Source organism: Petaurus breviceps, unplaced genomic scaffold (assembly GCF_028583685.1).
Source record: "Petaurus breviceps papuanus isolate PSGF00001 unplaced genomic scaffold, PetGlider_PUasm1.0 151, whole genome shotgun sequence".
NCBI lineage: Eukaryota > Metazoa > Chordata > Mammalia > Diprotodontia > Petauridae > Petaurus > Petaurus breviceps.
This window is the reverse complement of record NW_027185712.1, coordinates 17,034,623-17,047,713: the sequence shown is the minus strand read 5'-3', so window position 1 is coordinate 17,047,713 and position 13,091 is coordinate 17,034,623. Positions and strand designations below refer to the sequence as shown.

General features: G+C 38.2%; 1 protein-coding gene across 3 annotated transcripts in view; it reads right to left on the bottom strand.

The window, feature by feature from the left end:
- Positions 1 to 13,091, bottom strand: part of PLEKHG4B (pleckstrin homology and RhoGEF domain containing G4B) — a 210,556-nt gene that overhangs the window by 139,590 nt on the left and 57,875 nt on the right. For all 3 annotated transcript variants that reach the window (XM_069075981.1, XM_069075982.1, XM_069075984.1), the window contains exon 2: positions 172 to 369. In XM_069075981.1, the coding sequence (XP_068932082.1) occupies positions 172 to 369 (198 nt within the window). The remainder of the gene's footprint in view (positions 1 to 171; positions 370 to 13,091) is intronic.

Below are 13,091 nucleotides of genomic sequence, written 5' to 3'. Positions count from 1 at the left end.
TAGAAACTGTCTATTGTGACTATCATCAGATGCCTAGCATTTGCACTATTCCCTTATCCAAAACTTGCTTTGCTTGACTCAAAAATTCTCCAGTTAAGAGTCTGTCTTATCTCTTCCCTCCCAGTCAGAAACATAGAAAGCCTCTGTTTTGGCCAAAGGAGGTAGACTTACACAGGTTTCTTGCTGAATGCACTGTAAGATCCTCTTGGCAGGAACAAGGAAATCAATCAGGCAACGCAGACCATCTCCTCCATATAGCTTTTCAACAATAGTGAAAAGCTGCCACAGGACAGTGGCAGCAGTTGCTTCAAAGGGGGGATACAATGCAGAAAGTGTGTTCTGAATGTAGGTGTCAAGGGATTCAGAATCCTGTGGGGGAAAATGAACAGCTGTCAGGCACATTCAAATATTTAACTTTTAACAAGGCACAGGGAACCCCTTAACAATGATGCTGTTGGAGGCACCTGCTTTCCAGACTCCCTGAGTAACGTTAGGCTTTTAACCTGTAGACAAATCTTATAATACTCAACCATGTTCAATGTTTTTTTTTTCCTTCCAAGATTCACCCTCTGTTATACTCAAAATAAGTTGTCAATCACTGCAAAGTACATTATTGCAGGACTCTTTTTCTCCAAGATGTAGAATTTTAAATTCCAAAGTGAAGTTTAATGTTCACAGAAACAAAGTGCCCAGTACCACTGCAACAATGTATTTGTAACAAAGATTTCATTAGTTTGTATTTGTTCATTAAATTTTCATTCGACTCCCAAGTAGACAAGCAAAGAAGCTGTCTATACATCCATACACTGATTATACTTCCCTGTATAACCATCTAGCTCCCAAATATGTCTCCACAAATCACTCTATTGTGGATGATCTGGAATGTTTTAGTCAGATTTCATTCATTCATTCAGTGCTTATGCATTTTTTTTAATATTTGGAGGGATTGGACTTGTGATTTCTTCAGTATAGAAAAAGCCCTCTAAAACACCTCCCTTTACCAGAGCATGTTAGTACCAGTTTTGTAAGCTTACTGTCTTAGAAAGTTTCCTGGGCCACTAAGAAGTTAAGTGACTTGCCTACACTTTGCACAGTCAGCATGTCAGAAGTGGTACTCAACCCACATCTTCCTAATTAAGGTCAATTTTCCATCCACAAGGATATAATGCTTATGGGGAGGCAGTGTGGCATAGTGGAAAGGCCCTGGGATCAGAATTAGGAGCGTTGGAACTTAGCCTTGGTTCTGCCACTAACAATCTGTGTGACTTCTGGCAAATTACTATATTTTGTTGTTCAGTTGTTTTTCAGTCGTATCCAACTCTTCATGACCCCACTTTAATGGAGTTTTCTTGGCAGAGATACTGGAGTGGCTTTCCATTTCTTTCTCTAGTTCATTTTACAGATGAGGAAACTGAGGCAAACAGTGACTTGCCCAGGGTCACACAGTTAGTAAATTGTTTAAAGTCACATTTTAACTCGGGAAGATGAGTCCTAATCCACCGCATCACCTCTCTGCCCACAAATTACTATATTGCTCACAGTTTATTTTTCTACAAAATTAGGTTAGATTAAGTGATCTCTAAAGTCTTTTGGAGAGAGAAAGTTCTAGAATTTAAGGATCCATTTTTTTAATGCTGCTGAAGAAAAGTAACCTAGCTCTTAGGTAGAGGGAACAATTTTATGGATAACAGCTAGATTTCAGTTGCAGTGGGGACTGATTATTCCCCTCTCAAAAATAACATTATTGTTGAAGTATACAGGAGGCATAGTTCATTAAGGTCACATAATTCTTTTCATAGCAATTTGTTGTAGTAGGTTTTTTTTTCTGTAATGAGGGAATGCTGCTCTCCGAAAATTATAATATGATTTTAAAAGTGCTATTTTTAGAGTAGACATTTCCTGAGGAAATACCACAAGATATATTTTTGTTGGAAAAGAAATGTAGACTAGAAAGCACTGTTTAAAATAAAAAGAGGATCAAAAATGAGAAATCAAAATCTAAAAACAAGTGTTCCTCATCTGAATTTTCGTATAGAAAGTTGTTTTTTTTAGGAGAGTAAATAGGGGTCATATATAAAAATAAAAATTCACTGCTCACTAGGTCACTGGCCCAACTTCCAGTCCCAGATATAAGGAAGAGCCTTTTGCCTCAGACAAAAACCAGTGAAGAGATAGGATGACCTTAGAAAAGAGATAATAGCAGAATTCCAGGGGAATGAAGAGGATCTCAGAAAAGCTCAAGAATGGATGAATGCCTATTTCATATACTAGATCAGGATCCCCTATTCTCCACAATTCATGAACAGACTCATTCTAAATTCTCCTCTGGACTATAGAATGATCCTTAAAAAACAGATCTTCCCATCTCTCTCATTAACCCCAGTAATACTAGGTTTATAAAGACTCGCAATCTGTTCAGAATTAATTTAGCTTGACTATGCATATTTGACACAAAGGTTTTGTTTTTCTTTTTTTTCAATGGGGGAAGCACGGAGAGGAGGAAATAAAATTAATGCCTGAAACTTTAAAAAATTTAATAAACACAAAAGAACTGGAATTCTGGAGAAGTATCCACTTATAATGTTTCCTTCAGTTTTTTTCATACTTTTAGTGTTAAAATTGAGAGTTGGAAACAAAGAAAATGAAAGATTAAAAAAAAAAAAGATCCAGAGGAATACGACAATGAAGGAATATTGACCTAACAGAGATGATGGCAGGTCAGGCTGGTCATTTTTATTTGGGGAATGCTATTATAATTGATATAGACATTTCATTTGAAATGCCCCAAAGTCTCTGGGTCAGTGCACAGTAGTATGAGAAAATAGAAACATCAAATCCCAATGCCCTTAGAATAATTAGCACATAGAAATAAATGGACACAGAGTAATTCTCCACTAGCTTTGGATTTAGTTTTCCAAAAGGTTAAGAAAAACAGAATTCGGGGCGGCTAGGTGTTGCAGTGAGTAAAGTGCTGGCCCTGGAGTCAGGAGGACCTGAATTCGGATCCGACCTCAGACACTTAACACAAAAAAACTAGCCATGTAACGTTGGGCAAGTTACTTAACCCCGATTGCTCTCCAAAAGGCAAAAAAAAAAAAGAATTCTTCTAAGAACCCACAGACCCTGATGATCTTTTCTCTGAAATTAGGGCTTTCATTCTCTAGAGCTTTGTTTTTGCATGATTCTGGAACATCAGGGACTTAATGTCAGACAAGTCTGTGTTGGATATTGAACAAAGCACTTTATTATTGGAACAACCAGACATGCATATGATTATAACGTTGTTTTGCCAATAATATCGTCCCATAGCACAGACCTTGAGCATTGTAATATGGAAATGCTCCTGCCAATATTCATAAGAATGTCTCTGTGTGCCTTGGAACAAAAAAGATCCACACCACACCACACCACACCACCAACCTGCACTTCAATATGTCAAAGAGTTCCACCCATGATTTCTTTCAGACTGAAATCTAGAGTCAGTTTTATACTGCACCCACAGTTCCTCCCTTAATGTCAAAGGTGAAGGCTCTGTTAATTAACTACCTTTCCACAAATATCTTATCATCCAAATTCAGCATCATTACAACTCAGGTGCTGCCAGATTTCTAAAAGTCCCAATATATGAAAATCTTGCCTTAGAAAAAATGTAAATGAAGAATTATCGTGTGTTTTCTAAGGGATTCTTGGCTTTGCAAAACATCAGACTTCCTGTTTCCTTTCAATAGTGAGTGCTAGTGCATTCAAGTGATTCTATCTACTAAAATTTAATCCAAGCACAGACTTTTAAGAACACATCTATTATTTCAGTAAGAGGTATCAAACACTGAAACACTCTTGAGTACATGCTGAACCAAATTAAAATGTAACTGGGAAATATTTAACAAAATAAATAAAGTCAAACATAGATAATATCATATTTTAAAGCTAAGTCAATGTGCGGCATCCAGGGATCCTTATCTATGGATTAGTGGTCTCCATTTCTATTTGTCCTGAAGTAAGATATATCTTTTCCAGGCTTCAGAAAATATACAAAGTGAAAGCAAAAGTGTTTGGTGAGGAGTAAGCTAACTTGAGAAATCAAGGACAGAATAATGGTAAGGATAGTGAAAACAGGAGAAGGTTGTTCAGGTAAAAGCAGAGATAGTAAACCTGATAAAGTGAACAAATTTATTTTTCTTAAATAGTATTTTATTTTTTCCAATTACATGTAAAGATAGTTTTCAACATTCATTTTTAATAAAATTTTGAGTTTCAAATTTTTTCTCCCCTTCCCTTTCCATCTCCCTTTCCCAAGATGGCAAGCAATCTGGTATAGGTTATACATGTATAATCATGTAAACATATTTCCACATTAGTCATGTTGTGAAAGAAGAAACAGAACAAAAGGGAAAAGCCACAAAAAATTTAAAAAGTGAAACTAGTATGCTTCAAACTGCATTTAGACTCCATAGTTCTTTGCATATGGATAGCGTTTTCTATCATGAGTCTTCTGGAATTGTCTCCAATCATTGTATTGCTGAGAAGAGCTAAGTCAATCATAGTTGATCATAAGCTGTTACTGTGTACAATGGCCTCCTGCTTGTGCTCACCTCACTCAGCATCAGGGGCACAGGGGAATTGTCAGTGCAATTACATTCTGATCTACCTCACTGAACTCCAGACTATAACTTCACAAATTTGTCTGCTGTGAATGAATTAGAAAATAGCCATGATTTTACTTCCTTTCTAGACTAACCATTCTGTCTGTCCTACTAGAGCTAGGCTGCCTTGTAGGGAGACTCAATGATCTTTATTGTTGCTGTTGTTGAGTCATTTCAATCATTCATGACCCCATTTGGGAAGATACTAGAGTGGTTTGACATTTTCTTCTACAGCCTATTTTACAGATTAGGAAACTGAGGCAAGCAAGCTTAAGTGACTTGTTCAGGGCCTCACAGGTTATAAGTGTTTGAGACCAAATTTGAACTCAGGGCTTCCTGACTCCAGACTTGGCACTCTATCTACTGGCTACCTAGCTGCCCCTTCAGTAATCTAGCTCAGTAGATAGGATGGTACAGATATTGTGAATTTCACCTTCACTTAAAAGGGACAACATTGTGAGCATTATCTTTTAAAGGATGACTTTTCCCCCCAATCATCATACTCTCAATTTGCGTGGCACTGGACAAATAACTAAAAAAAACCATCTCAAGAACAAAAAGGATAAAAGCCCATGAACATGAAAATATAATTTGCCTATAAAATATATCCATGCTGTTATATTTAGTTGATTGCTATCTAAAGACATAGAAAAAGTAAGATCAAGAACAAGATTTAAAAATCAATCTTAAGTAAATATTAATAATATCTAACACATATAATGTTTTAAAGTTTGCAAAGTATTTTAAATATATTATGTAATTTTATTTTTACAACCACCCTATGAGGTAAATGCTCTTGTCTTCATTTTACAGGTGAAGAAACTGAGGCAAACAAAGGTTTCATGACTTGCCTAGGTCACACAGTAAGTATCTAAGGTCAGATTTGAACTCAGGGCTTCCTGACTCCAAGGCTTGCCCTCTATTCACTGTGCCACTTAGCTGCTTCACATTAGGGCATAGGTAGTAGTTATATTTATCAATCATTACTTAGCTTAATCTTGGGTTGCAGAGTTAGTCTTATTTGTTTTTTAGAATAAGAGACCTTCGTGGTCTGGGCTTCTAGAAGATGGCTTTCCTGGGTTTGGCTTAACTCTGCCTTTAAAAATAAAACAAAGCCAGCTGTGGCAGAAACACACCTGTCATCCCTGCTGCTAGAGAGGTTGAAGCTGGCAAAGTTCTTGAGCTTGAGAGTTCTGAGTTTTAGTGGGTCTAGCTAATCACTGAGAGCAGTATTAGTATAAGTGCTCAAGATCTGGGGTCACCAGGTTGCCTAAGGAAGAGCAAACTGGCCCAATTTGGGAATGGAGCAGGTCAAAGCTCCCATGCTAAATGGAGTGGGATCAAGCCCACAAGTGGCCCCTGCACTTCAAGCCTGGAAGAGGTAGGGAGGCCCAGGCTCTCAAAACAAAACCCCCAGATCCCTCCAGGTGAATATTTATTTATTTATTTAAGCAGCTTCCATTCTCAGAGCAATGGACACACTGACACCTTGAATTCTCTGGAAGAACATTTGAGAATACTTTTTCTTCATCCTTTTGGGTCCTGTTCCCACCTCCAACCTGGGCTGTTAAAGGGCTTTTGCCTTTTTTTTTCCCGGAGTCTATTATATGCATTTTGAACAGAAGGGATTTAAAACTAAGTCCTCTGATTCCAAGCCGGCACTATGTCCAGTTTCTCCCTTAGAGGGTTAATGAGAGGCTCAAATGAAATGGTTGTTGTCCTTTGTGCTTGAAAAAACAGGAAATGTCAAACGAAATAACACATAAGGAGGCATTTATTAAGCACCTACTATGTGTCAGGCACTGTGTGAGGTATTGAAGATATAGAAACAACAATGAAACAACCCCTGCCCTCAAATAATTTACATTCTTTTGGGGAGGAGACTATCTATCTAGATATCTCTACATACATACATACAGAGAGATGTACATATAAATGTATATGCATATAAACACATCCCTATTTACGCACACACATATACATACATATATACATATATGCATACATATATACATATATATGCACAAAATGAATACCAGGAAGCTTTTTTTGAGGGGGGAGGCAATGGAAGTACTTGTTTTAATACAATCAGGAAACACCTCACATAGAAGGTGGTGTGTAAGTGGCCCTGTGACAGAACCTGGGGAGTTGAAGAGGCAGAGATGGGGAGGATGCACATTCCAGGCAAGAGGGGACAGGTTGTATAAAGACACAGAGATAGGAGATGAAACCTCATGTGGGAGGAACAGCAAGAAAGTCAGTTTAGCTGGATAATAGCATGTATAAAGTGGAGTAATAAACAATAAGTCTGGAAAAGGAGGTTGAATCCAAGTTGTGATGGGCCTAAAAAGAGGAGCAATAAGGAGTGGGGTTTATTTATTGTAGCTTATCCTCCTATCACAGGGCAGCTAAGGTGGTGCAGTCCATAGAGTGCCAGGCCTGGAGTCAGGAAGACCTGAGTTCAAATCTGACCTTAGACACTTACTAGCTATGTGACCTTAGGCAAGTCACTTAACTATGTTTTCCTCTGTTTCCTCATCTGTAAAGTGAGCTGGAGGAGAAAATGGCAAACCATTTTTGCCAAGAAAACCCCAAAAGGAGTCACAAAGAATCAGACACAACTGAAATGAATGAACAACAATAAATCCTGTTGGGATGGCTAGGTGGTACAGTGAGTAGAGCACCAGCCCTAGAGTCAGAAGGACCTGAGTTCAAATCCGACCTCAGACACCTAACACAAAAGCTAGCCATGTGACCTTGGGCAAGTCACTTAACCCCAATTCCCCTCCAAAAAAAAGGCAAAAAAAACCAATAAATCCTCTTGCTACATTAAGTTTCACAACACTTACTAGCTATGTGTTCAGTGAAAAAATCACTCAACTGAACCTCAAACTCAATAAACCAATAGGAAGGTAACATTGTCAGATCTGAGCTTTAGGAAAATCTGTAGAGGTGGTATGTGTTTAAATCACTGTGCACAATAGATGTCAGTCGATGATGGTTGTGATCGATGATGATGACAAGAACTGAATTTTATCTAAACTTTGCCTCTCTCCCAGTGTCTAGCAGAGTGCTCTGCACACAGTAGGTACACAAGGTTTTCTGAATGGATGACATTCTGAGTTTTCCAAGTCACCTGAAAACACATATATTCTGCTGTGCAAGTGATCAAGATTTTTCACCACATTATGTGGGTTCTGTGAAGAGAAGAGGAACTTTCCAATGGGCTAGGCAGACTGCATCGTATTGACTTCCACCAGCAGCTGTGACTTGTTTATGCCTTGTTTGCCTTGAAGTTTCTGGGAATGTTTGTCGAAGCTGTCTCCTAGAGAAAATTAATATTCTGTTCCTCTGACGAGGATAATTGCTTTTAAACAAGCTCAATCTCAATTTAGTCTGTCATAGATGAAGTAGAAAACAGAATCCTGATTTGATTTCATTCTCAGAACATCTGGTGCCCAGCCTGAACCAGTCTGCTTTGAAGGAAGACTGGTGGACCAGACCAGCCAGAGAGGGGAGGCTGGGAGGCCAAGGAAGGCAAAAGAGGTGAGAAACAAGCCTCTCTCTGGATTCCGGAAGGGAACATCAGAGCAACATGTTATAAGGAAAGCAATCTGGTGTAGGAAAAAGCATTCAGTTTATAGAAGACCCAGGTTTGAGTCCTGTCTACTCCTACTTTGTTATTGTTCACTTGTTTCAGTTTTATCTGACTCTTTTGTGATCCTATTTGGGGTTTTCTTGGCAAAGAAACTGGAGTAGCTTGCTATTTCCTTCTCCAGATTATTTCACCAGATGAGGAAACTGAGGTAAACAGGGTTAAGTGACTTTTCAAGAGTCACACAGCTAGTAAGTGCCTGAGGTCAGATTTGGTTCCTGTCTACAGGCTCAAACACTCACCCACTACTCCACCTACCTGCCCCAACTGAGGCAAACAGGATTAAGTGACTTTTCTAGGGTCATACAGCTTATAAGTATTTGAGACTGTATTTGAATGCAGGAAAATGAGTTTTCCTGATTCTAGGCCTGGTGCTCTATTCACTTCTCCACTTACCATTCATCTAAATTTAGGGCCATCACATTTTGGGGGGCCTTAGTTTCCTTATCTGTAAAATGAGGGAGTTGAACTTGAATTAGGGATTGTTAACAATTTTTGTATCATAGACCTCCTTTAGCAGTCTAAAGAAGCTTATGAACCCCTTCTCAAAATAATTTTTAAATGTACAAAATAAAGTATCAAAATCCAAAAATCCAAAAACTCAAAACCAATTATTTTGAAATAAAGTGGTCAAAAAAATTTTTTAATGACCAGCACAAGGAGGCAATGTTAATTACTTAATTACTGGATTAGATGCTTTCTAAAGTCTCTTCCAGCTCTAAATACTATGATTTTTCCAGGAAGGCCTGGCTTTCTATTCTTCTTGGGCCAATGGTACAGCAGTGGGTCAAGTCAGTTGTACTTCTGGACAATTAACCCAGCACCATTATTGTTTGTCCTTTTTAAAAGTCCATATCTTCTAGATATACTGCTCTCTTCAAATCAAGAGCTTAGACCAGATGACCTCTACTGCCCCTTGCATCTCTAACTCCACGATCCTAGGTCCACAGACAAGGGCACTATTTGGTCCTTGCCTGGGACCAGCTTAACTGTTGACCTTTGAAATATCTCTTGCTTCTAGGTAAGGGGAACCTCTGTGAGGGAGGTAAAGTACTACTATTCAGAGGAACCAGGGGCACCCCTTTAATGTCTCTTTCTGTCAATATATTTGAAGATTTAGCAGGCCAGAATACAAGTCTACCTTGCTTTAAACAAAACGCATATGTAGATAGACAGATGATTGATAAATGATAAATGAGAGATGAGAGAGAGAGAGAAAGAGAGAGAGATGGATGGATAGATAGATAAATAAGAAAATAGTCACTCATCTTGGGCAAGAATTTGTCATAGAATTTCAGAGCTGGAAGGCCTCAGAGATATAGTTCATACCAACCACCTTATTTTGCAGAGGAGCAATTAGACCCAGACAGATTAATTGAATAACCCAAGACCACAAAGCTAATAAGTTCTAAATTATAATTCCTCTTGAAAACAGAATTCCTCTATTTATGTTTCAGTGTAGCCCTATTTTTTCCCTTCAAAGATATCCCTTTTCAGGAGTACTGCCTATATTTGTGGGTGGCCATGCTGAATATCCAGCAACCTTCATTTGAATCTGCTCCCATGACTTCTGTCATGGATCAGACCAGTATTAAAACAAGCTGCTTTTACATACAGCTGTGGTAATGGAACTTCTGAGTCAATGCTACCATGGGAATAACAGATTACACCAGAAAAATTTTCTTAGAATAGTAAGGTTTTGTTGGGGGACAGATTTCTAAAGGGCTATTGGAATAGTTGTCGCTAGCATGACCTTCACCGTCACATCCATTGTCTCTTCAGGCAGCTGTGTGGGCATGTTTCCATGGAATGAATCCTACTATCCTGACCTAGTAGATTATTCCAGAATTTAGGGCACCATGCTGCCATTCTGGGATGTGGGAGAAGGGCAGAAAACTGCTTGGTAATTTTAATGCTTCTTCACACTCCCACAAAAGGGTGAGGATGGGATGGTTACTGCTAACAACAATGAAAAGAGGGGGAATGTAGAAGAGTGGTGCTTCCTCCCATCATGGTGTAGTTGAAAGAGCACGGGACTTGGAGTCCAAAGAACTTGGGTCTGAATCCTGCCTCCAGCACTACCAGTTCTGTGAGTCTCACTTTCCTTATCCTCCCAAATGAGAATAATAATAGCACCTAACTCACAGGATTGGTTGTTGTGAGGATTAAGTAAAATAAAAATAATATATGTAAAATGCTTCACAAACCTTAAAATGCTAAATAAACATTTATTATTATTATTCCTTCTATTGTGATTAGGTGTACAATCTCTGATGCCTTTCATTGTTGTGCTGTTTCTCCAAACCGACAACACTTTTCATAGGGTGTGGGGATGGAGGAGAAGAGATAGAACTAGAGGAAAGTGGTGATCCCCTATATCCTTCCACCTTTCTATGTTCCCATGTAACCTCACACCTAGCTTGGCACTGTCTAACTAGACTCCCTGACTCCATTTTCCTCTCCACCTCCCCATCCATCTATTCCATCAGAACCACCGATTAATCTTTTTTCAGACAATATATGTCATATAACCCTCTTGTTTAAGAATTTGTAATGGTTCTCTATTGCCTAGTGAATCAAATCCTAACTCTTCACCTTAGCTTTCAATCTGATTTCACCTTATCTCTCTCCTACTGCCCTGATCAAATCCCTTCACACTAAGCCCATGAATTATTACAAGATAGGCACTCACTTAGAATGTTTTACTCTTGTTTTGCACATAGTTTAAGCAAATTTGGTGCTTTGGTTTTACCAGACCATAGATGATAAGAATAACAAATTGGAAGAGGAAGAGATCATAGGATCAGAGATCTAGAAGTGACCTCAGAAGCCATCTAGACCTATCCTCTCATTTTATAGATGTGGAAAATGAGTCCCAGTGAGATAATGTGATTTGCAGCACATGTAAGAAAAGGGATTTGAACTAAGGTCTTTTGATTCCACAGCCAGTACTCTGCAACATACAACATACATACATATATGTGTGTGTATGTATGTGTGTATGTATGTGTGTGTGTGTGTATATATATATATATATATATATATATATATATATATATATATATAGTCCTGGGAGATACTGTAGATAATGACTGAAGCTAATAATACAACCTGCCTATCACACAGTCAACAAGCATTTACTAAGTGCTTAATATGTAACATATACTGTACTTAGCATTGAAGATCAAAGGCATAAGTAAGGTCCATACCTTCAAAGAACTCACATTCTAAAGCAAAAAACCATGTCCATACAAGGTGTATACAATGCAAATGGGAAGTAATCTCTGACTTCTAGCATAATTTCTGGGTGTTGGATCTGGGACCTGATACAGAGGGATGACTTGCTGAAGGATGGACAAAAAGGTGGCTATTTCTCACACATTATTCATTCCCATTGGGAATAAAACACTCATTGAAAGGGAACATGGTGACTGGATGGGAAACTGGATTTGGAGACAGGAAGACCTGAGTTCAAGCCCTGTTTTTAACAGATATAACTGTAATTATAGGCAAATTACATAACCTCTCAGTATCCAATGCAACTCTTTGTAGGTTATACAACATAGAAGAGGTTTTCAGTTTTCTAGTTTCCATTCTGGAAATCCCCAAACATGATAAGATCACAGGTCTGGATGAAATAAACAAACTAAAAATCTATTTAAAAAGATGAGGAAGAGTTGGCTGAGTGGATAGAATATTGGACCTGGAATCAGGAAAACATTAGTTCAACTCTGGCCTTACACACTTCCTAGTTGTGCAACTCCAGAAAAGTCACTTAATTTCTACCTGCTTCCCTTTCTTTATCTGCAAAATGGGGATAATAATAGCGCCTACTTCCCAAGTTGTTGTGAGGATCAAATGACATAATATTTGTGAAGTGCTTTGCAAATCCTAAAGCACTATATAAATGCTATGATCACTGCTTTGAAAATATAACATTTGAAGAAAAAAGTTGTCTGGAAAATTCATTTATAAGTAACACTTCATTCCCTGATAAAGTTGGATAGATGAGACATTAGAGACTTTCCTTTGTGTTCCTCCCCATGTCCTAGAGGATGGTTCTAAGTACACAGTTAGTGCTCAAATAAAAAGCTGTGGGGAGCATGGTTACAGCTATAGGTGTGGTAACAGCAGCAGCCCTGCTATCCCACAGACTGCTTCTCTTAGTAGAAAGGCTAAGGAAGTCAGTAGTAAAAGGAGGAAGGGAGGGAGGGAAGTAGGGAGGTATGTCTGTGTGAGCACAGGAGGGAGGCAACATGCGGAAAAATGGTAAGGGCTGAGGAAGCAGTTAAAATTGTGGATGAAAATAAATTTTTGGACAAAGAAGCTTTTAAAAATTAATTACTTCCATTCCTATTTTAGAATGGAAGTAATTAATTTTTAAAAGCTTCTTATTTTAGAGTTAAGAGTCAGCGAAGACATAAATTTAAGGGAATAGATTAAATGTTTCTTGTCATAAGCCCTTCTAAGTGTTCTAATTTATGTCCAGCTATATTTATGATTTAATTCCACTATTTACCAATTTCTAACATACCAGTCAAAGCACCCATCAGAGAAGAAAAATGGCAAAGAACTATGTCAATGACCTTCCTGACTTAAAGAATACTGAGTCCTCATATATCTCGGGATATTTCTTTCAGTTGTGTGTGTGTGTGTGTGTGTGTGTGTGTGACAAATGTGGCTGAGAATTCAGAACATTTTTTTGTTTACCAGATTGCTAATGTTGCTTGAAAGTACAGTTATCTACTAAACATAAGCTAGAAAAACGGGTTAACGGTTTAAACAACATTTAA